The 25,397-nt window shown below is 47.0% G+C and overlaps 2 protein-coding genes across 4 annotated transcripts in view; one reads left to right on the forward strand and one right to left on the reverse strand.

The window, feature by feature from the left end:
* The window catches only part of LOC126543026 (retinol dehydrogenase 12-like), a 69,859-nt gene extending 45,273 nt beyond the window's left edge, over positions 1-24,586 (forward strand). For all 3 annotated transcript variants that reach the window (XM_055077584.2, XM_055077583.2, XM_050190172.3), the window contains 2 exons: positions 2,216-2,319; positions 24,360-24,586. In XM_055077584.2, the coding sequence (XP_054933559.1) occupies positions 2,216-2,319; positions 24,360-24,566 (311 nt within the window). In that variant the 3' untranslated portion in view covers positions 24,567-24,586. The remainder of the gene's footprint in view (positions 1-2,215; positions 2,320-24,359) is intronic.
* LOC126543025 (uncharacterized) lies at positions 16,220-24,353 on the reverse strand. Its single transcript, XM_055077585.2, has one exon. It carries the CDS (start codon positions 21,201-21,203, stop codon positions 20,280-20,282), a length of 924 nt encoding a protein of 307 aa, XP_054933560.1. The 5' UTR covers positions 21,204-24,353; the 3' UTR covers positions 16,220-20,279.
* Positions 24,587-25,397: the final 811 nt, after the last annotated feature.

A 25,397-nucleotide genomic window follows, 5' to 3' on the forward strand; every position in this document is an offset into this window, starting at 1 on the left:
AATAGTCATCCCATAGCGATCGAGTAGTCGGTGTTCTTTAGTTTCCTTGCATTTCTCAGAAGCAGCATTGTTTCATTGAAATCAAAGAAGCGAATTATCACAGGTCGCGTTTTGTTTGTTCCTTTTCTGCCCAAACGGCGTATGCGCTCAAGATTGCTTAATTTAATTCCCAATTTCTTTTTAAATATTTCTCTCGAAACAGCACCCGCGTGCGAATGAACCGTTTCAGTTTTACATTTATCGATTCCATAAACAATCAAATTATTGCGTCGATTTCTATTTTCAAGGTCATCCATATCTTAGGAGAAATTCAGTCTGGTCATTCAACTTTGAAACAAGACGCTCACCCTGTTCTACCTTTTGTAGAGTCTGTGAGAATGACAACAGTCTCTGCTCAATTAAAGCCAGTCTTCTGTTAGTTTCAACAACATAACAGTCTAAGCTTTCCCGCATCGACTTACGGCCAATTGAGGACACCTTTTGATTGTCTAGAATAGCAGGCAGTTGCTGAGTAACCGCAGGTCCAAGGTTCATTTCCATATTCCCACTTAACAGAAGAACAATAAAGCACAACGAATCAATACAACTCACGGCATATTCCCAAAACACCCCAGGGCAAGGGACCACAACTTGACACAAGGAATCGCTGTTAAGGTCTTGACACGAGGCTTTCTACTAACCTGCGAAAAAAAGAGGAGCCAGGTTAGCCGCGTCCAGCTCCTTTGGTTGCTCCCTTGCCCACTGTAGCGTGACTTTCAACCACTTCACAACGCGTGTGCTCTTCTCACAATAATCGGCTTCGAGCAAAAGTCCCCAGTCGGCGTTACATGGGCGAACTGCACAATCGCATTCCATTGTCAGTTAAATGTTGCGATGCGAGCTTACTCTCCTAGCTTACAGAAAGGCGGTTTCAACGGCTCACATTATAGAATGAGAAGTCCTATTCTGATTGAATATAAAGCTATAAGGTATCGTTAAATGTAGGAATTCTGCAATTAGTGTGCTTTGCAAGCGCTAACATGCAACAATACGTGATGAACAGAATTTTCCAATTCTGTGGCCTTTTGAGATATACGATTAAAAGCACCAACAAAACGAAAAGTGCTGAAGATTATTGTACGATTCCGTGGTCTCTGGTGTTTAGAATGTCACCCATTATATGAAGTGACTCGATGCGTGCTCTCTCCCTAACCCGCTGATGAGTCAACTGTATTAAATGTACTATCAGGAAATGCAAACTTTCTTTTTTTATAATTTTATTCTGACACGGTGAGCACTGGTAAATAAATAAGATGTGCTAATATTGCGGTTTAAGAACGCTATTAAGCAGAGCGTACAGAAAATTATCCACCTGTACAATGGTACGTGCCCAAGAATTACGATACCGCGATCCAGAATGCCTCGATGCTCACGTTCGTACGCATATGAATAGCCAGGACATGATGTATGTTGCGGTATGGAGATGTACCTTCATTCGAGATCTTACTTACTCAAGTATTTGATTCCCCCACGGACTACATATTAATCTATGTCGCCAATAACCTGCAACGCAGTTTGATGGGTGAATTTTTCCGATTGCCAGTGGCACAGAATACCTGACAGCATTCACGGCCCTGAGCACAGTGGCATTAGAGCGAAGACCAGCCATATGTGTTGCTTGTGTAAGCATTCATTCCGGCGTACGACTGGCATTCCTTTTTTATTACTATTGGGGGTATTTGCTGCAGGTCACTAACGTAAAGAATCAACAAAGGGGCATGGAATTAGCGCATGCAGCTCTGTGTGATGCAAGTACCGCAGAATTTAGTTAGCCCATTTATTGTCCCTTATTCAACAGTCAGGCGAAGAGATGCATCACGTTGGCACAGCTTAACGCAGCCATTGACGCACTCGTGCTTGCGCAGTCTGTTTGCCTTGCTAAATTTTCAGCACTCGCGAACTCACCACGCGTAGAAGCTATATAGAATGTAGTAGAGCGTTTTAATTTGTTTCAGGCGGAATGCTGATCTGACAGTTCCTACTACGATCTTGGGGCACTACCTGTCTTCAATTTCACCATTTCACTTGTTGCATTATGTAATCAATTTGATGTGAATTTGTGAAATTTTGTGGCTCAAAAGGGTGTATGGCTATAATCACCCCAACTTCTGACCACAGCTGTGAATGTAGGCCAGGAAAATTCGTTGATTTGTGTTTTAACTCAAACACTCCGCAGGCGTCACAGTGAATGCTCTGCACCCTGGCGATGTGAAGACGAACATCGCCACCAACTCACCCGGAGGTCTCTTTTTCGGCTTCCTTTTGGCTCTTGCAGGAAAGGTGAGTTGGCTGGCCTGGGCGGTATTTCCCTACTTCTTGCTTAAGGTACCTCAAGATGTCTAAATTTGGCGAGGGTAATAAAGCACCGAAAAATTCATGTCATACTGCGTTTTATTTTTCTATTCTACCTGTCTAGCTCGGTGCCTAAGGTTGCTTTCCAAATGTTTATAAGTCAGCAGCAAACGGCACCAAAGCACACGAAGAACAAATAAGAAGAGGGAGACGGTCGAAAGGCGCACATACAACTCAAGGTTCATTTTTTGATCACGCAGAATAAATGCCGGTTGACAAGTAATAAACCTAACATACACATCGGCACATATAGGCCTACAAAGATAAGCGAGCCTAGGGCGTGTTCATACCAATCCCAGACGGGAAGCACGCTCCTTCTCTGATAGCACAACATATGGCAGGTTGACACAAGATTCCCTCGACTTAACTGCTTCCGTAATTTCTCCTTATAAAGGCGATCAGCAGATCTGTATAGATTGCTGGTCACTTTCAACAAATGTACGCATCCAACCGTCTCTACAGAACACACTTAGATGCCGAGATATTACCTTTGTTGTATTTTGCCTAGGGTTTTTCAATCTGTCGTTCAGACGTCTGCCCGTCTGGCCTACAAAGGTCGCACCGTTTTACAAGAACGTTGCGTACACCACGTTTTCTTCCCAGCACATGCACAAACCTGGCGCGATGGTACTCGCTGCACTTAGAATCATTTCTTTTTATTGCGATAGCAATGACATGGGCACTCCAGGCCCATTCGTGCCGTCACCGTGAGGTTCCGTATAAAGACCAAGGCCGATGAATTCGTCGCCGCGCGCCCTGTGCTATGTGTGCGAGTGAAAGCGTGCGAGGTTCAGCCGGCGAACGGGCTCAACCCGTACAAAAAATTTATTGAGAAGGCATTGAAATATCGTTAATCAACGTTGAGCTTTTATTGAGGAATTATTGAGTTTGTTGGAGAATTGTTGGTTTGAGTGTTGAGGACTCTTGAATATTGGCCACTGAAATTTAATTGAAGCACCATTGGGTACCTCAATGTTGAATAATTGTTAAGATAATATTGAAAGTCCATTGTGCTTAAACGGTCCGTTGTTCGTTTTGTTGAATGGTTGTTGAGTTACCATTGATTCCGCGTAGAACTGACGTTGTGGTAGTTCTGTTGACCTGATGTTTAGTTATTATTGCCATAGCACTGAAAAGCACATTGTAGCACAGTTGAGATGGCATTGAGATTTCAGAAGTCGCCATGAAAATATGATTGACGTTTCGTTGGGCTGGTGGATTTTTATTGATATATTGAAATTGCTTTGCTGTTCACACTTGCATGCCCCAGTGCCAGCTCATAACTTTCCCAAACACAAACAAAATCAAAGGAGAGACTGATCAACTTGAAGTACCTTTATTTACACTAAAGATGCGTGCACGTGAAACAATATTACAGTACATAAGGCACCACTACATCGAACCTGGAGACATAGGCTAGTACCTACAGCACTCTAGCAGTGTAAATACATATCAATTCAACCAAAACGATCATTGTGGTCTTCACTTTCGACTTAAGTTTATGACTAGAAGGTAAAGCGACTCAAAAGGCAGGGCTTAAGCATACCCTTGTAACAGCCAACTTTGAACACATGAACACTTGAAGCTGCTTGCGTGTGAATACACAAAAGAAATCTGAATACGTTACATTAAAATGTTTCGCACACTAACACATCACAGGAAGAGCTACGGCTGACTGTGAGAAGGCAAAATAACAGACTTGAAACAAATGACTTCACGTAAATATATAGAAGCTTTAGCACACGTCTTTCACCGCGATTAAAATTTAATGAAGTACCAAAATAGACTTGCCTGAGCTTTGTCTTCGAGATATATATATTTTCATGTTGGCCAATTATTTTGTAAAATAACACCACTAAATATCTATTATTTGACGAGACATTATTTAGAAAGTTGTCGGGCATGGTGAGCACCTGAATCATATGTTTCTCACGAGCCAGGTTTGCTTTCTTCAGAAATAAACTTGTAAAACCTTTGTGTAATGAATGCAGCTTATCTCCCTGGCACAAGTCAAGAACAAACAGTACACCATTTGATTATGTTAATTTGGGGTACAGAAGAGTTTGTTGGTGGCATTTCCTCAATTTAGTGAGCTCACTTTCAGGTAATTTTTCTGGACTTGCAAAAATCTAATTACAGCACTTTTTGGGGCCTTTTCTCCCTATACCCAGCAAATAAGTGGTACCTCAGTCAATAAAGAGATAAGGCAAGGCTAATACCTTGAACGATAAGAGAAAAAATAATTAGCAAAGAAAATGGGTAGTAACACACGGCTAACACAATTCCAAACAGCCAAATACTCACCTGCACTTTCAGATCAAGTACCCCAGAAATAGTCATAAAGGATTGGCAAAGGTTTCAATAACTGCACAGCCAGATTGGCGAGACAGTGAAAAACGCAAATCCGTATACGAAAAACCAATGACCTCATTTGCGCAGGCAAAATTTTATTAAAATGCTACCAGAATTTTATTGCATAAAATACATAAAAGTTGCATAAAAATTGGGACAAAGCAGTAACAAAGACGAAGGGAGATACAGCACCCGTGTTGAAAAAAATTACGAGTGATATACATGCATATTTAGGCTCAAGACAAGTCATAAAAGATGAGAAAAGGTTCCAATGACTCGACAGCCAGATTGGTGATACAATGAAAAACGCAAATAAATGCATATACGAAACACCAATCATCTCAATTTCGCAGGTAAAATATTAAAATAGCACCAGAATTTTGCTGCATAACATACATAAAGGTTGCATAAAAATTGGGGCAAAGCAGTAACTGAAAGACGGAGGGAGCTACAGCACCCGTGTTGAAAAAAATTACAAGTGTTATATATGCATATTTAGGCTCACAATTTTCGCTCCAACATATAGAAAAAGAACGCATGCACTTAGAGCATAAAAAAGGTTCATGTGCCTGGAGAATGCAGCACAGTACAAAAAAGCGTCATGAGAACCGAAAAATAGATCTTACTACGAATGCTTGCAACCTACAATCAGGCATGTGCCATGTCATGCCTTGAATGGATGAAATTTATAAATCTTATTCACAAAGGAAGTTACCATCACTCTTATTGGCTTCCTCAGGGGACTCCTTGAAGTTGAACTAGAAAAATGTACTCAGTGTTAAAAACAAAGAGCAGATAAGAACCTATAGCGTTCTTCCTGAAATAAACAGCGCAAATAACTTCATGTATCAATTCTATGGACACTTCGCCAATTCAGTGTACATTTATATTTGACAACCACCAAAACAGAGACGAGAAGGATGAATTAAGGTAGGAACACACATGAATGCTGACTCAACTAGAAGTTTATTCGTGAAGACAAATATTTTAAACACACTGGCCAACTTCACAAAGAAAAAGCCATGGATGCGCAGCAGAAACATCCCGCCACAACAAAAAAGGACCGAAATACGTCCTGTAGAATAAACATGTGCATCAAAAACTAACAAAAACATGAAAACTGAAAGCTTTGTCCTGTAAGTGATATTAACGAGAAGTACTGCAGCAACTCTTTTCCACTAAGGGTCACAGAAATCTTGCTTATGAATTTTTATTCGTGATCAATAAATAATGCTTCCATAAGTCCTCTTGTGTTCTGGTCTTTGTGATGAAACAATCGTTCTTTCTGCTCTATACCGCAACACCAGGGGAGTTCCAGAAGCAATATTCACAAACGAAACAAATGCATAACCAAGTTATCTGTTGCCCTTAGTGGGAAAAAGTTGCAGTTCTCAAGAGAATATTTCTCGTTGGGTAGTATCACTTATAGGACAAATCTTTCGCTTATTCGAAATATTTGTCCGATAGTTCTCGTTTTTCACGCACGTTAATTCTACATGACATGGCTTTTTCATACTCTTTTCTTGTCGCACGTGGCTGTTTCTGCCGCGCATGCACGGATTTTTGCCTTTGTCAAGTTGACCAGTGTGTTTAATACCTCTGTCATCAAAAGTAAACTTTTAGTAAAGCTTGCGCTCGTGTGTGCTCCTACCTATTTTGTCGTCCGTCGTCCGCCTCTGTTCGTGCTGCTGTTTACAGTATGCACGTATCACTTGGTTAGGCTGGTAAACATTCTCACAAACAAAAGTAAATGCCTCCGCTCAAAAGGTGGCCTATCCTTTACTACTAAACGCCACAGCAAATCAAAAGTAAGCCTTCACAGCGTCAACGCGGCAGCTAGTACAGCACAGAGCAGCACAAAAAATAGTTGAAAATCCCACTTTATGGAGAGTGACAACAGAGATGCGAGCTTGCTAGTGAATCAGCTACATATAAACGGGTTTCTACAGTAATGGGTTGCTACGGTAAATGTTAGCGAAAACACGCACAGCGATGTTTCACAGCGGGGAAAAATATTCCTGGCTCTCCCGCAGAACCAAAGGCCACGCGACAGTGCATAGCCGATACCAAGCAGATATCTAATCTTTGGGTATAAGTCCAGCAGCAGGAATGACCTCAAGATACGCCGAGAGCGATGCGAGCGTGAGCGTGCCTGCACGAGTGAGAACATGTACCGCTTCTTTGAAGCTAGCCGCTCCGGCGTGGCGCCGATCATCCCGCGCGATTTGTGTGCAGAACGTCGCGTACACGCCCTTGCGCGTTTTGCGCGGTAGCGTCCGCGCAGTGAGCTAGCTTCATGCATGCGTCAATCTTCACCGTGCAAACGGTGCTTGAGTGCGACGCTTAGCTCCAGGCGACAACGCGCCGATTGGCGCTCCTTTCGCTTCTGGAAGCCACGCACATTCGGATCGGTCCAACTCAAAGAGGCAGCAGAGAACGGTGGCATGTTTCGGTTATCGCCTATTAAAATTGTACAGTACGCCTTCAACGGCAACCCGCAGCGCTAGATAAAGATGCTTACTGCGGTAGTTTTGGCGGTGATAGGCGATAAGGTGAGCCCGTCGGCGGCTGTGTTCTTTGCCGACGTCGTCACCACACCTCTGTTCATTTGCGCTGTGTATACGTGTACAGTCACCGCGCGGAAACTGACTAATCGGTTGGCCGTTCTCCGCAAATCCCAAAGAGGCGAAATATATTTTGCGGTGCACCCCATCATTAGGCGCAACCTAAATCTAGGCGCGCTTAACCGCTACGGTACAAAAGGTGATCGCACTAACCGTATGGTATACGATGAGCCACTACGGATTAAAAAAAATAATTATGATGTCCTACGTGCGAAACCAACGATCTGATTATGAGGCAGGTCGTACTTGGGGACACCGTATTAATTTTGACTTCCTTGAAATTTTTACGTGCCTACAATGCACAATGCACGAGCGTTTTTGCATTCCGCTCCTTTGGAATGCGGCCGCTGCAGGGATCGTATCCACGACCTCGAGCCCCAAACTGCCACGGCGGCCGCCATAGTTACGAAATGCGCAAGCGTGACGTGCAACACTGCCTTCCGGTACGAGTGTGGTACAAGCGTAGCACAGCTGCACACCTGCTGCACAATTATTTGTCGCAGTTCTTCTAAGCTCGTAGTCCCTGCCTAAATACTTTGAAAGGCAGCGCGCCTCTCACGTATCGCAAACGCGATAACAAGCGCTTAGACGGCCCACGTGAGCCCCCATGAAAGATGACGTGGCCACTGTACAAAATTATCACTGCGCAGAGAAGCCGATCCTTATGTTCCAATTGTGTTCACTCATACAAACGAAGGAAACGTTATTAGTCAGGAACAAATGAAGCAATGCAATTTTACGCACATGGGGCGCCGCTGCCTCTTCGCCTACCATTGTTTCAAATGAAGTGACGGCGGCAGCGAGAGTTAGTATCGCGTGCATTTGCTCTGGGGCATGTGGCTTGCTTGAAGAAAGTGAACAGTGTTCTTAACATCTCACGCTCGTCAATGTCAAAATAGAAAAAAAGGCTACGTGTCCAAGAAAACGAGATTACTTACCTATCTTCAGAAGTGCGGCTGCGACTGTTTCGGGGTGCCTCCTTTCCAACAGGCATCATGACCTCTGCCGCGCAACTCATCAAAACAACCAGGCTCGCACATCAGTAGAAGACTAGTAGCTGGGCGAGCCTACCACTTCAACGGATAAACGTCCCACGTATCGTCGTTAAAGCATTTCCCTAAAATGTGCGTCATGATGTCCGAAAAGTAAAAAGTACTTTCATCAAAAAGTACGAGGCGTGAACCACCGCACAACTGCAACCGAATAACTGAGTCCGAAAGCCGTTCACAACTTCACTATCGTATTCAGTTATAAAAACCTTTCAAACACAAAATAATGGCACTTAAAAACCGGTAATTAATTAGCAATAATTTTTGATCAACTAACCTTCATAAATTTTCAAGAACAACATAATATGTAGCGTAAACAACAAATACAACGACCAAAAAATGCGACTACGAAACTAGCGATAACCGTGCGTACTGTTGCAAAAGTGTGCGCAAAACGAAGCTCGGTTGCACCCGCTGCGCGCACACACACACGCTCGAACGCTACCTTGACGTTTGTCGCGCCAACTAGAAATAAAGATTACTACTAATTTTGCTATTTTTGCGAAAATAAAGCTTCTAAAATAGTTTGTAGCGCTTTTGCAGATGACGAGGTGACAAGTAAAGTATGATAAGAGTCCGTTACCTGTATTTCTTTCATTTCCCTTTAGTGTTCTTAACTGAACATACGAGACCTGCAGGCTTGGGAGATGAGAGGACGACGGTTCGGCGAGGCTCAAATAAATCGCGTGCTTCTTGCAAGGCGAGAGACGGGAGCAGCCGCAGATACAGCGATTAGCTGTGATACTGTTGCGGCCGTTGCTGAATCCGAAGCTCTTTGAAGTCAATGGTTATAGCTGCTGCGCGCTGCGATCTCAAAGCGCATTCGTTCTTTGATCTCTAGTACCACGGACATTGGATAAAAAAACTATATTTGCTTTACAGACAGAGGGTACGTCGCAGGAAATTCGAAGACCTCATTCGTGTATGTTTGTAGCGTGTGCGCGCTTGCATCCTACGGTTCCCACTGCCCGTCCGATGCTCGAAGGTAGCGTCGTCGCCTGTCGGCACCTGTCTTATCGCCGGCCGCGCTGCCGCCGTGTCTACTTTTGGGGAACTCCACATGCGCATAGTCACCGTGTTTGCAAGTGAATTTCGCATTCTTCTGCTCCCCGAAACGTGCTCATTTCGGATCGTACCAATGGTTATGTCATCTAGTGTATGTTAAAACGACGATGGCATTTGTACACCGGCGAAGAAATAAATCGTTATGAACTTGGGCGGTCATGAATCTAGTCTAACGTTGCAGTTTTCACGTAGCGAAAATGGCTACGAAAGTGGGGCGGTCCCGGGAATAGGCGCTTCAAAGCGTCAGCTGTAGCGACAGCACCAGGAAGTGGCACGCGGCGCACGCGCCAAGCATTTCAGAGCTTACTGGCTTTCGATTGAGAGGAGGATGCGCGCGCTCGTGGCCTATTGGTTAGAGTACCGGGCTCGACGGCCGACGTTCGATTCCACCCCGTCGGTCACACATCATTTTCTTTTAATGAAAGCGAGGCGAAAGAAGAACCTACTTGCCGCAAAGTGACAGGAATGAGGTTGGAACGCATAGCAATAAATGTTTGGAATGTCTTCATATGCGAGTCCTAATTATTGTATACTGGACTCAACTGCTACACAACAAAAAAACAACTAGAAAAATCAGCACTAACTACCCAATAAATTGTTTATTGAGAACACTCAACGGTAATACTGTTGTGCAAGGGTTGAGTGAACTCAATTGCTCTTGAAAATTTGTGAAGTCCGTTTCAACAATTGCCCAACAATATATCAATGGTTAATCAACATTCATTTTTGTACGGGAATCTCGCGTAGGCGTGGAAGGCGGGGGCCGGAAGCGCCCTCCTGTCGCGCGCGCGAGGCGAGTTTAGGGGCGGGGGGGACGAACGACACCCCTTCGGCTGGCGGCAAGCTCGATTGCGACGGCCAAGTTTCACCGCGACTTCACGGTTAACCCGTTCGGAAGCGTGTGTAACGCGTGTGAAGGACTGACTGGCCTGACCTTAATGAAACACGGTGTGCATAGTTCTTGCAAAGCCAAACCAAAGAGACTTTTCGCTCGGTATAACTAGGTTTAGAAGAGCTAAATCCAAGACAATTTTTTACACTTCGGTGCTACAGCACGATTAAGCGTACACGCAGGCTTTCTGAATTGCATGATTTTTTTTCCCTAAAAGACATAATAGCCATGCTTCAGCAAGGCAAAGAGGTTGCTGTTTGCAATCTCCAAAAATTTGTTTTCGTTCGGTGAACAGATGATTTCTTCAGGGCGTTGTCAAAACACGAGTTGCTGTGCTGTGCTTCAGAGTCAATAGTGTGCCTTGTGATCGTCTCGGTTTCCTTGCTTGTTCTTCGTGTTCTCTAGCGCAATTTGCTGTCGTGATGAAACAATTAGTCTAAGAACACGTTTTTGTCAGCCAACAAAAGTTACATTTGTGGTAAATATATTTTAAGAAACTGTTTAAAATGCGTATTTTCTGCCAAATAAAACGACGAAGTGTAGTCGATGGCTCTCGGAAAACTTCGACAACTTAAGATCAAGAAAAATACTTTTTAGAAAGCAAGAACGTCTAAATGAACAAAGCAATTCTTAACGTAAGATACTAATGATATTGTTGAAGTATGCGCCATTGGTTAATACTTTTGAAAAAGACCGGGAAATTATACAAGTTTACAGGCTCGAGCAACAGCGCCGCGTCCCGGCGTGTAGCTTTCAACTGTTCCCGTTGTCGGAGAAAGGCACCGATCGGGAGCAAAAGTCATGGCAGAATTTTAGAAACTGAATTTTTGAGACTGTAAGACACTTCGGTCGGTTAGCGCCCCCTCTTCTCTGCTGCCCCGTATCAAAGTGTAATTACAGTGCATCTACGAAAAGTTCCAGCAGAAGCCATCTCATGATGACGAGCAGAAGCCATCTCAAGCGGGTTGCGCATTCGCTGACTTGCTGGCGGCCGCGGCATCCACCGCTGCGTGAGCGATCTCATCTGCGCTCTCATCTGGGGAGCGGGCAGGGTAGCGTGGCGTGGGGAGGGCTACGCTCGTCGGCGCCGTCTGCTGCTGAGGTCAGTCCGCGGTACCAGCGCGTGTGACGGCGATCACTCCTACTGCAAGGGACGATGGCGAGCGGCTACGAGTTAGGCTGCATGTAGCGCTCCCTTGGGTGTTGTCGCCGCTGTCGCTGGTTGCACGATTTACCCGCAACGAAGGGCCGCTCTCGTCGTTGGTGGAGCGAAAGCGTGAGAAGAAAAGGGTAGCGCCGTGCAAGACGGGCTGAGCGGCGACGATGGCTACGATATGGCGCCAGAGTATAGCACGCGTCATCTGTATGGAAAGAAGCGCGCTACTCACTTCCTGATATAAGCTGTGTACCTATATAATCCTAATAGAAAATATTGACACGCGTAACGAAAACACGTAGAGAGCTGCGCTCAAATGTCGCATTAGGCAGTATCGTAATCGTCTGTGAATTTCTTTCTCCACCCACTTTGACAGCTGTAATATTAGGGCTTGCATTGCCATTCTATACATCACCGATGTTACTTTACCTGGCCTATACGAGCTCGTTTTACCCCTTTGCTCTTATTGATAAGGAGGCTTCGGCTTGCTTTCACGTCACCCAAGCGGAATTCACTTCGCTATAGTCGCTTGCTCTATGGCACTAGTCAGCTGTGCCTTTTCCAGTAGACCCGGCCGTTTGTATTGAGATTTCATCGGGTCGTGTGGTCGTATTATTAGGGACATTTTCTTGTGTGTGTGTGTGTGTGTTTTTTTTTTTTAGTAGAAGCTTTCTAGTCTAAATTTTGGTCTCTCAGTCTTCTCTGTGGCTGGATCTGCTTCAGTCTGGACAACTCTCTTTCTTGTCGAGGTTATTCCTAATAACATCTCTGATTTACCGCAGCGCGCCATCTCCGTCGAAGACGTTACACTCTTCGTCCCTAATATCCGTTTGCGAATTTTCAATTGTAGCTCCAAGTGTTCTTACAAGGTTGCAGAATATTTTTGCTGCACTTTTTTTTCGCTAACGTCATGCATCCAACTGATTTCTACAATAATTGCTTGTTGCCCTTATTCGCGAGCCACCGTTTTCTTTTCCAGTGTGGGGATGCGCGACTCTCGCGCGTCCCCTGATGTTTTCCCGCATAGCGCATCCCCTGATATGCTGTTCTCCCGCACGGCTCGCGTGGCCTGGCGCCCGCGGCGTGGTACAAGCGCGGTGCGAGAGATGGCGCGACCGTCGCACCGCGGCGGGGGTTACTCGGGCGCCGAGGGACAAGGGGCTGGCTCTTTCCCGGGGGGTCGGCGCGCGGCGGAGGACGTCTCCCGCGAGCGCGCGGCGACCGATGCATCTGCGAGACCGCCTCGCGTGGCCGCCTTGGAACGCGCCACGATTCGCGTGACTATACACGCGAACGACCAGGCGTTGGGATCCAGCATGGAGCGAACATATTCGCTCGCGAGGACGCGGTGAGTCGGACTTCTAGATTTGTCGCGCGCCTATCGGCATGTTTTGGGGATATGAACTCGGCTAGCAGGCATTGATCCATGAAAGGTGCAATAAATGCCCTTGTGACTGTTTGCACTACTGTGTTGTCGTTCCTTTGTCCCAAGAGTACGGAGGAGAACCTCGTATCTCCCACATCTGGCTGCCCAACGTGGACCTCTTGGGGCATCGGACGATAATTTTAAGTGTTGCTTCGTTCAAGACCTTTGTTTGAACCGAAGCGTAGGCCTAGCGTGGATTTTGATCGCTAGCGTCGGCGGCGTGCTTTCTTGAGCGAGGCGACGGTGGCTGTAGTGTGTTTGAACATGCCAACATGCTAAGCCTTTTCGCAAGTGTTTTTTTTAATGGCATTCGTTGGTACGAGAGCCACGTGGTCTGCATCCTGGGAGAGCGAGGCTGAGCGCCCGCGGAGCAGTGGCAAGCCTGAAGCGAGTGAGTACGGAAGCCTCGTGGGTGGTCCGAATTTCTTATGTAAATAGCTTCTTCTATCTCTTTGACTCGGATGAAGTCGCGGCTCTGGGAGCCGGGTGGCCGCGGGCCACGGGTGCCACGACGGGCTGACTGGTATTGCGGCCTGGCACCGGGCGCTCCGACACCGTCTGGGACGGTGGGCGCCGTCAACTCGGATGCTGTGTGCACCGAGCGGAGTAGGACCACCTCACAGAGCTAACGTCTCCTCGCGGCGGCCTGTTTTGCGCCCATTTTGGGTGTTGTTTTTGGATGCCGGTTGTTGTCAGAGTAGCGACGATTTAGGCCTAAGGCTTTACGAAGCTGCCTGTCGCACGTGGAGGGACACAACCTGGTGGACCGTGGCGTTGAGGCGTTGCAATTTGCTTCCCTCATTCTATTTAGCCTCGCACGAATTGAAATTACTCGTTCGGCTCAAGGAAGCGAGCTTCGTTCACGTGAACTTAGCATCTGAGTAGCTGCCCGATCTTTTGCTAGCCGAGTTGAACATCGTACCACGTGGGCGATGCGCATGCAGAATTCCTCTCCCTTGCACTACTGTAGTGTTTGCCGAGTGTGTTGAGTTTACGCAGCGTGATTGGAGTCACCCCTGGCTTGCTGTCACCTGCACATCATCTGCGCTGCTGCCCCGGACTACGATCGAGTCACCCCGGGCGATGGTGATGCTGTGGCCAGTTCGGCGCAGCGACTTCGGCGGCCTCCTGCATCCAGCTCACAACCCTCGGCGGCGGACAAAGGAGCCAGCGGTCACCGACAGCTACGGCGGCTCTTGCCAGCAGGGCGCGTCGGCGCGAGCGACGCTTGCTCGTACCGACTACTGCGTCGTCGTCTCCGGAGTCCTGGCCTGGAATGATGCCGTCGAGTCTGCAAAGCTGCTGCTGTGACCGGCGGACGCCAGCGGTGTACCCCAAGGACAGTCGGCTCGCATGTTACGGACAGCGTGTGGACATTTCCCCGGCGCGGCCACTGTTTCATGTACCACCTTGTTCGCGAAGCACGGGTTAATGTTAGACCGTGTGACATGTTTCGCTGGAATAAGAAGTGATTTAAGGTTGGGGGGATGTGGGGATGCGCGACTCTCGCGCGTCCCCTGATGTTTTCCCGCATAGCGCATCCCCTGATATGCTGTTCTCCCGCACGGCTCGCGTGGCCTGGCGCCCGCGGCGTGGTACAAGCGCGGTGCGAGAGATGGCGCGACCGTCGCACCGCGGCGGGGGTTACTCGGGCGCCGAGGGACAAGGGGCTGGCTCTTTCCCGGGGGGTCGGCGCGCGGCGGAGGACGTCTCCCGCGAGCGCGCGGCGACCGATGCATCTGCGAGACCGCCTCGCGTGGCCGCCTTGGAACGCGCCACGATTCGCGTGACTATACACGCGAACGACCAGGCGTTGGGATCCAGCATGGAGCGAACATATTCGCTCGCGAGGACGCGGTGAGTCGGACTTCTAGATTTGTCGCGCGCCTATCGGCATGTTTTGGGGATATGAACTCGGCTAGCAGGCATTGATCCATGAAAGGTGCAATAAATGCCCTTGTGACTGTTTGCACTACTGTGTTGTCGTTCCTTTGTCCCAAGAGTACGGAGGAGAACCTCGTATCTCCCACACCAGGTACTTGTTCCATCTGCGCAGTACATCTTCTTCATGCAATCCCAACTTTTTTGGCTTCTGGGTGATTCCTTGACGCCTGCTTACGCTATTCCATAGCTCCTATGGTATTTCGGTAATTGCATTTAGTAGGTGTACCACGATGATGGTGACGATTTGTTGGCATCCCCTTGGAAACTAGGCGGGGAGAAATAGTCACCCAGCCTGCTTGAGTTACTCAGCTATGCCGTGCATCATTTTCATTCTATCTCTGCAGACGCACCCGCAAAGTCCACGCTCTCGCAAAATCTACGTGAGGCACCCCTACATTCGTGCATGACCTCCAACATGCACGGAGCGCGGACGCGTGCTCGCAGTGGCGGGAATTCCCTCGCTGCTCGCGGGAATTCGTGGCGTAACGCGAAAGCGTCTGGCATCTGTTCTTGAAGAAACCGTAGCGCGGCTTCCATTCCACTCACCACCTGAGAAAACAATTTTTTTTTTCATACAAGTCTAGCGTAAAGATGCCAGGAGGACCCAAAGTGGTTGAAGCAGCTGAAGTAGGCTAAGGATTCTACTCGTATTCGGTCGGTTTGTCGGTTGGCCTGTCTGTTTTCGGCTAACCCTGTTCACGCCAACTTAGGTTCCTGGGTAGTTTATTCTAAAGCGCCTTGATAATTTGAAAGTAGCGACACTCTCCTCCTCACGGCGCTTTCCTCCTCGACTCTCCTCGCCCGCCGGCCGCTCACGGCGCCCTTATCCTCCTGGGCTCCCGCGGCCGGGCCGCAGGATTCTATGGAGGCGTGTTATTTTGGGCCAATTGCGCGTCCCAGTGGAGTTGAAAATTTTGATAAATGCTAATAACAGCATCGATAATGCTGGAGGCAACGTTTATGAGGAGGTTGGTTTTTTATGCGAAGCATATTACTGAGCTCAACCCAGCTCCTCAGGCGCGGCGGTGTCGCCTTCAATACCACGTGACACCGTGACGTCACGACAGAGGAGAAACGGGGCTCCAACTCGCGCCGTCGCTCGCGGCGTCGCCTTCAAGGCTGACCACGTGACACCGTGACGTCACGACAGAGGAGAAACGGGGCTCCAACTCGCGCCGTCGCTCGCGGCGTCGCGGCGGTATATAAGCAGCTGCGCTTGTTTCTAGGTGGCTTTGGCTCAACTCTTGCAAGATGGGCTGGGTGGGAATCGAACCAGGGTCTCCGGAGTGTGAGACGGAGACGCTACCACTGAGCCACGAGTATTTTTTTTTCTTTATTACCTTGATTTCAACACCACTCAAACGCGTACAAAGTAGGTCATTTGGTGCAGAAAAATATTACATCACTTCGAGAGACTACATATTTAAAAGGCACTCAAAGAGGATATCACAGACGCCAAAGTGTCAAGCTCCTCAAACCACTCTGGAGGTTCAATCATGTGCTTGAGGGCATCACGTGTGTACCTAAGACTTTCACTTAGGTGTTCCCTCGCAGACCTTTCATCTACGCGGGCATTCCTGATATCCATGCGCGTTTTCCACACGCTGCTCATACACAAAAGCATCACCAAGTCAGCCGGCACTCCCCCTGTGTCTGCACACGGTAAGAACCGAATACCGAAAGGACTTAACGGCAGTTCTTTCTTCAGAGTTCGTTTTAGAACATCCCACAAGAAAACTGAGTCATGACAATCCAAAAAGATGTGCTCAATAGTTTCAGGTTTCTTACATATGATGCAGTTAACAGACCATGGAACAAAGAAGCCCTTGCTTTGCAGCCATGGCTTCACAAGGATAGTGCCCGAATGCAATTGAAAAAAGGAGGTTTTCGCTGAAGATCTAATCGGCATTTTTCTAACGCGTTTCAGCACATTGCGTTCAGGTCCTAAGTTATACATCATGCGGTAAACAGGATGCGGCAAGAAAACATCAACCAGATCACTATAAAGTTTCTTACGCGTCACTGAAGTCAAAAATTCATTCGAAAAATGCGCTTTCAGTAAAGAAAAGGACATAACAACTTCCCTCAGAAAGCCAATTGGTGTTCGAGGACGTTCATTTGCTGATGAGACAACCCACTCAGGCAAGGAAGAACTCAATCTCACCTGAATAACAGTACGCAGAAATATATCACTTTGGTCCCTTAAGAAAAAGAACCTACTAACAATCTGTTTCAAAAACAAATGTGTTAATCCTAGTCCTCCATTCTTCACCGAATGAAACAAGTTACACCGGCTAGTTCTCTCCCAAGTGGATCCCCATATATATACCGCAAACACTCTGTGAAGTTTCGGCACCGAAATCCTTGCCATGCATAACACTTGTAGCACATAATACACCTTTGTAACTAAAAACTAATTGCAAACACTAGCTCTTGAAAACATCGAAAAATTATGCCCGCCCCACTTTTCTGTCTGATCTTTAACTCTTTTTACTTCTTCGATCCAATGCACGGCACTGTCACGATAATGTTGTAATGGCACCCCAAGATATTTTCCAGGGGTAACGCTCCAGTTCATATTGCAAAAAAACTCGGGTGCCTGTGGCCAGCTGCCGTGCCATAAACCTAGGCACTTAGTCCAGCTGACAACACTTCCAGTTGCGGCGCAAAAGGAAACAACCTCTTTCATAGTGTTATTCACGCTTTCTGTATCACGGCAAAAAATTGCCACGTCATCTGCATAAGCCAGAACTCGAGTCTCAATTCCTGCGTAGATAAACCCACGAATAGATTGGCTCTTAATTATTTTCAAACAGAAAGGCTCTAAATACAAGGCAAATAAAAGAGGCGACAAACAGCATCCTTGTTTTACTGATGATTCCACTTTTATACTGGCGCCTAATTTTCTATTAATTACTAACTGCGCAGTGCAATCTTTGTATACCATTCTTACTCCATCTGTTATCACTGCACCGGCTTGGACATGTTCTAAGATCAAAAATATGACATCATGGACGACTCTGTCAAAAGCCTTTTCAAGGTCAATTTGTATCATAGCGACTCTGTCCTCTCTCTCATCGCAGCATTCCAGTATGGTCCTTGCAGTATGTATATTCGAAAAGATCGATCTGCCTTTGATACCGCATGTCTGATGGGGGCCCACAAGTTCTTTTATAACGGTCTGCAATCGTCGCACCAGTACTTTAGTGTAAACTTTATAGTCCGTATTTGTCAAGCTTATTGGTCTGTAGGCTTCAACCGCCAAAAGTCGCGCACGATCTTTTACTTTAGGAATTAAAATAACGTGCGATGTCCGAAAAGAAGGAGGTGCTTCCTTATTCTCGTACATCTCCCTTATCACGCGATGTAGTGCTACAGCTATTCCACTTTTAAAGCTCTTATAGAAAGCCCCTCCCAGACCATCAGGCCCCGGCGACTTGCCGGGAGTAAGTTCGTTAATCGCATCCTCAACTTCTGAAAGGCTTATTGGTCTGTCGAGCGTTTCACAGACCTCGTCTGATAATGTTGGCATTAATGGCAAGAAGTCAGTTCTAAACCTTTCGATATCACATGTCTTTTTCCCCATCAAACTTTCATAATAAGACTCAAATGCGTGCTCAATCATTCCAACATCACTAGTGACTTCCCCTTCAGTTTCAGTTTCAGTTTATTATTCGTTCATAACAATTTGTTACAAAATATGGTATACAGACAAGGGTCCCAAAGTCAGAGACTCTGTTATTTCTTTGGAAACCGCGTGTTTCTTCTCGTCACTTATTGCTCGCTTGGTAGGCGTTTCCCCCATCCATAAACTCTCCGCCCTTGCCCTTAATACCGCAACCCTGTACTTTTCTTCATCCATGACTTCAAGTTCAGACTTAACTTCTTTAATTTCTTTCGAAAATAAGCCAGGCGTAGAGCTTTCTGCGCTGAGCATATATTTTAGCCTAAGGTGTAATTCCTTCTCACGCTCTTTTTCTTTGTGACAGACTACGCATGCTCTTTCTATCGCGGTGAATTTAACGTCTCTTTTGAAGAGTTCCCATTCTGCAATGAAGAACGCTGACGTAGTTATGCTGAGCAAATTTTCGAGCTTTTCTTGAACTGCCTTTTGAAAAACGTCGTCTTGCACAAGCTTATCATTTAGCTTCCATAAGTCCCAGCTGAATTTAGATGGTTCTTGTTTCTTTCCTATGGTTGACATAACGAGGCAATGATCGCTAAAACTAACATGTAAGACTTGATAACTTGAAAATAACGGTACAAAGGTTAACGGAGCATAAATTCTGTCTAGCCTGCCATGACACTGACCTTGATAGTGCGTATACATGGTATGGTTTTCACTTGACAACACGTAACCAATGTCTTCAAGCTCTTGTTGCCTTACAATAGAACTTAAAAGCAACGCACTTTTATCACAAACACTAGTCAACTTAGATTTATCTTCTGGAAAGCAAACACAATTAAAATCACCCAGTAATATGACATGTCTTTCACAATTCAAGTACTGCTGAATATCACCAAAAAACACTTCCCGCTCCCGTGCTACGTTCGGAGCATAAACACATATAGCCCTCCAAGGTATCTCTGAAAAAGTAAAATCGCAGAGGACCATTCTGCCATCCTCGGATGATGTGACGGCTTCAACTACAGCAATACTGCTACGCAAAAGAATAAGGCAGCCCCCAGACCTACCCGCCGCATGACATACACTTACGGTATATCTAGGACGGAAAACGTTAACCATTTGCTCCGTGCATTCATCAGTTGCAATTTTTGCTTCTTGAATGGCCAATAAGTCAATATTATTTTCAATAAGAATACGGTTAACTTGGCATTGCCTTCTACGCCCGCTAAGTCCACGCACGTTCAACGTCGCGACACAAAGACCAGTCGAAAAATTAGCTGCCATTTAACGGGAGGAGAATCCAAACCAATTACCGCACATCGTCCGTCTCACATCTGCTACGATGACTCGACGGTCTAGGGAGGCGGACCACGGTTTTCTAGACATCAAAGCCCAATGACGACGGCCGACGCACATCTTGCCCACAAACCCCAGACCCCACACCCCAACAACAATTTTTCCTAACCCAGGAACGCCTCCGCTAACGCGGAGGCCTCTGGGTTGTAGAACGGCGTTTGGCAGGAACGCCGGGCTTGGGCTTGAACGCCGGTCGGCGTCCCGGGGTAGCTTTCGGAGGAGGCTCGTCATTCCCAGTCTCTTGATCCTTTTCCTCTTGCTCATCCGCCTCTTCGTGAAGCCTCTTAGCAGGTGCACTACTTGACGTTGGCATCACGGTGTCGTCAGTTTCGTGCTGTTCACCGGTCGTCACTTCTGCTGATGTGCACGTTTCTTTGGCCTCTTTTACCTCGACCTCTAATGAGTTGGTTCCACCGTGTCATCCCATGGGTCTTTCCAGCCGTCCGATGACTTTTCTTCATTAACAGTCATGGCCTTCTTCAGGGGCGTTAACACCGAGGGCTGGGTCTCTTTCCCTTCGCCTGCGGCTTCCACTGCGTCGACCACGTCCATCAAGTGATCTGTGACATCTTCCTTCAATGCCGGGCCTGTCACTGTGGCATGGGTTCGGACGCACTGGGTCTCGTCGTGGACGAAACGACGACAAAGCCCACAGCGTGGCACACGGCACTCGCGTCGGATGTGCCCGATGCCGCGGCATCGGAGGCAGAGGGGAGCTCTGCCAGGGACGTGCACGAGCGCAACATCTTCCGCCACTCGCAGCTGGTGGGGCAAGTCTTCAGCGGTGACGCCTACCTTCAGCTTGATAGTGACAGTACGGGTGGTTGACCCTTTGTCAACGCATCCTTGTACCCGCCACCTGTCCCTGGTGATCTCAGTCACCTTTCCAAAAGGCGACAAGGCAGTGCGAACGTCGTCGTCAGGTACACCGTGAAGGCGCCAGTAGAGCTTGATACGGACGCCTCTGTCACACGGGTCGACGACTACACAGCGATGGTCTTTGACATCAAACGCGTCTGCAGCGATAATCCTCTTTTTCCCTTCTTCGTCCTTGAAAGTCACCGCCCACAGATGGTTCATTTGATATGCACCCAGTGCAACCACTTCCGGCATGAGAGACAGCCGTGTAAGAGCGTCTCGAAAATGTTCCACTCTGTAAGGCCTCGCCTTAACGTCACCATGTAAAAAAACCGTATGAAGAACGGACGTACCTGTTGGCAGCGTTGGCAAAATCATTTGGTAGTCCTGACCTGCTTTTTCAGTTGACCTGATACCGCGGCCCAAAAGGGTCGCTGAAGCCGCTCGTGAAGAGCCCGACATTCCGCGTCCGCTCACCTCGGTGGCTGAAGAGGAAATCCACTGAGCCACGAGTACGATGCTTCAAAGCGGTACAAAAGCGCCTCTAGTGAATGCGGTGTTGCCTTAGAAACGAGCTGTTTCTAAGGCTCAGGCGCGCGTCGCTTGCTCAGGCGCACATTTCGTTGCCGCGCCGAACGCTGCGTTGCTTGACGCTCACCGCGTCCAATGCGGGGCGCGTAGTCGCTGCGCCGTAGCCCATTGTCTTACACCCCTTGGCGGGTCGACGGGAACGCTGTCGCGTTCCACTCTTGAAGGCGAAGCAGAGTAACGCATGAGTTGTTTCTTCGTCTAGCCGAACCAAATATAGCCAAGCAACAGCAGTTCACCAGGCTAAGCAGTGGTTCAACAACTAAAATAAAGGCTAGTATGCTTCGCATCCTGGGCTTAACCTTAGCTAAGCCACAGCCATTTTTTTTTTCTAAAGCCGTATGAACGGGGTATACCGATGTAAAGGGGGCTTTGAGGCGAGTTCTATACTCCAGACAATTTTTCTGCCAAATGATCAGATGCTTTACTTTGTGCGTTTGATCTAGTATTGCTTGTGACACATCCCTTTGTGTGTGGCTTATTAAGCGAAAGCCTTAGAGCTCTGTTTCAAGGTCCCGTTGTGAGCTACAGGAAATATCACGTGACCGAAGGAAGGCGGAAACGAACCAAAGCATGTGCAGCCGCGTATAAGAGATGATTAATGATTAGCAAAGTAATGATTGATTAGTGATTGGATTAAGATGAATTCGGGTGTATTAAGGAGGATTAAGGTGGACTAAAGTCGATGAAGGTGCATTAGGGTGAATGAAGGTGAATTAAGGTGCATAAAGGAGGACTAGGTTGGATTAAGGTCGATGAAGGTGGATTAGGGTGGATGAAAGTGAATTAAGGACGATTCTAGTGGATTAGGGTGGATTAAAGTGCATGAAAAAGGTTAAGGGTGGATTAGGCAGCATTAAGGTGCATTAACGAGGATTATGGTGGGCTAGGGTGAATTGAAGTGATTGAAGAAGGATTATGGTAGATTACGGAGGATTAGGGTGGACTAAGGTAGATGAATGTGGATTCGGGTGGATTAAGGTGAATTAAGAACGATTATAGTGGATTATGACGGAATAAAGTCAATGAGGCAGCATTACGGTTGATTAAGGAGGATTAAAGCGCATTAAGGAGGGTTAGAGTAGATTAGGGTCGATGAAGGTGTATTAGGGTGCATTAAGGAGGACTTTCGTGGATAATGGTGCATTATAGTGAATGACGGAGGATTAAGGTCGATGAATGTGGATTAATTTGCATTAGGAGGATTATGGCAGACTAATCGGTCTTAATACTCAATGAGCCCTAATTCACATTAGTCCACCCTAATCCACCTTATAGCTCCTTTATCCACCTTAATACTCACAATCCACCTTAATAAAACCTAATCAACCTACATCGCCCCAAATGCACCTTAGCCTACCCTATACGGTCTTAATCCTCCTCTATCAATTCTAATCCATCATAATCCGCCTTAATCCTCCTTCATCCACCTTAATCCTTATTCATGCACCTTAATCCAACTTATTCCTGCTTAATAGTCCCAATCTACCTTAATACGCACTAATCCACCTCTATCAAATCTAATCCAGTTCCATGGCCCCTAATCCAGCTTAATCTACCATAATCCCTTCTAATCGGCCTTAATCCTCCTTTATCAACCCTAATTCACCTTAATTCACATTAATCGACCTTAATCTTCCCTTATCCACCTTAATCTTCCTTAGTACACTCTAATCAACCCTAATCCTCCCTAATCCACCGTATGTCAATCACTAATGATTCATTAATTAACTTGGGGAATCATTCTCTTATACAGGGGTTGACATGCTTTGGGTCACCTCTGGCCTTCCTTGGGTCACGTGATACTTCCAGTTTACAACCTTGAAACATAGAGATCTGAAGACTTTCGCCTTCAAACTTAAAAACTCAATGTTGACTAGCTAACGCTCGTCACCTGCAATACCACGGGTATACTTGCCACTCATTTTTTCAGGGCGCAAAACAGAATCTATAATGCTGCACTTCCGACTGACTAACAACAGTTAGCGACGTGCGAGGTGATGGAGCCGCCCCAGAATATTAAGCATACTGAGGACAACCACAACAAAAACGCTGGTGAGCAGGCCGGAAGAATGAAAAAGAAAATGCAGCATTACGAGATGCTTTGCTACGAGCTATAAGAAAGACGCCTCAGCTCGCAAACAACGCTTTTCTTTGTCGGAACAAAGTTCTTTCGGCCAATGTCATGCAGCCACTGCTTCCTGCGCAAGCCATCACGCTTTCCTTGTGGTATAAAAACGGCATAACAGTCTTCAGGGTTTTTGCTGCAGTTATAAGCGCAACAGCCCGGCATAGCGCTAGCGCATAGAGCAGGAAACACAGCGTACAACGTTCGCTACGCCGAGCTAAAGCGCCGAGCCAGCCGTGCTCAGGAGAAAAATGGCGCGAACGGAAAAGAAAAACACAAGCAAAACTCAAGATCACCGCGTTTCCAAGGGCAACGGCAGGGCGACCAATCGTCGTGCAGAAAAACGGCGGCAGGACTGGTTGCTGCGGGGGAACGCACAAGGGGCGAGGAGGAGGCGAGGAGGTCGCGCGGCGGCGGCAGAGTTCAAAGAGTGTCGCTACTTTCAAATTATCCAGGGATTTTATTCTCTAATGGGTAGAGACCATCGGGCGCTGCTGCGCTTAGCTGGTCGATTTCGAAACGAAATGTCCGCCCCTCTTGAGCCACTGTCTATGTGACCCAGGGCATATGTGACACTTATTGGCATATATATATATATATATATATATATATAAAGGAGTGACAGCCAACGAAGCCAGAGAAAGCATAGTGAAGTTAACTGCAATGCCTAACTAAAATTAGGGTAGAAATAATAAGGTGAAGGCAAATCAAAGTGAACGAAAGGATAACTGACACATACGTGCCCCGGTCGCAATGTTCGCTATAACTGCATTTGGCACGCGTTCTTTAGTACGCTGCATATTGGACCGGTTCTTGACCATTGGGGGACATGAGTCGTGACGCCGCGAGTGCTGCCGTCGCCATGAGGAGCGCTTTGGAAAAGAGTTTCTCGCCCCGTGCAGACTGCCGAGGAAGGAGCCCAGACGTCCATCTACTTGGCCGTCGAGCCCAAGATGAGCAAGGAGACCGGTCGCTACTACTCGGACTGCCAGCGAGCGTGGATAAGCAGGCAGGCGGCCGACAGGAGGCGGTGCGAGCGCTTCTTCTGGGATTCAGCGCGCCTGGTGCGACTCGACGAAGCAGAGGTCAAGGCTCTCGTTGAAAAATAATAAAAGCCGTAATCCTTGCAGTTCACGAGGCATTTTCACGTCTAGCCGATACAATGCGTAACCCCTATGCTTCGCAACACGAAACGACACAACATTTCACACAGAGCACGTAAGAGAGCTTTATTCTGCATCTTGCAGCTTATATTTCGCTGTTATTGTGCTCCAAAATAAGGAGTTATGAATTGACACATTGCTTACCTAATCAGCCATTGCTACTGCACTGCTTGCGGTATGTAGGCAGCTTATTTTCGTGCACGAACAAAGGATATACCCATATGTTGTATCGGCATTATTCTTTCCACGCGCATGCGTGCGACGGCCACCGTGTATGACTACCGAGTGAGTGCGGTATGGAATGAGAAAAACAATCTTATAATTGTTTCGTTAGCAGCCGACTGGTGCCGTAGCGCGAGCGCGATTAACCGTAGAGGTGTGCAATAAAAAACAAGGGGGGCTACACTCATTGTCATCCGAAAGAAAAAAAATCGGCAAATGGTTCGATGACAGTGACATCACTACAGCGGTATACGATGACAGCGACGACTATGGAGTGAATGCCCACACGTGCCATGATCGTGCACGGCAACAATTCTTTTCTGGCCACTTCTTAAAACAAGGAAAAGCGATACACAGTGACCTGATGTTAACACATCTGCGGCTAATTCGTTATATATTATAGCAGTGTGAAACACACATAACAGGTACCGCTGTACAGAAAGAAAAAGAAAGTCTCAGGTGTCCTTAACTATCGCCGAAGAGACGCGAAGGAGAAAGCCTTGTAAAGCTTATTGTAATTCCGTTTAACCCACCTTACTCCTCCTTTATACAGTT

Source organism: Dermacentor andersoni, chromosome 2 (assembly GCF_023375885.2).
Source record: "Dermacentor andersoni chromosome 2, qqDerAnde1_hic_scaffold, whole genome shotgun sequence".
NCBI lineage: Eukaryota > Metazoa > Arthropoda > Arachnida > Ixodida > Ixodidae > Dermacentor > Dermacentor andersoni.

Excerpts from the sequence above, each read along its gene's own strand:
- LOC126543025 (XM_055077585.2), bottom strand. The coding sequence starts at position 21,203 with ATGTCGGGCTCTTCACGAGCGGCTTCAGCGACCCTTTTGGGCCGCGGT.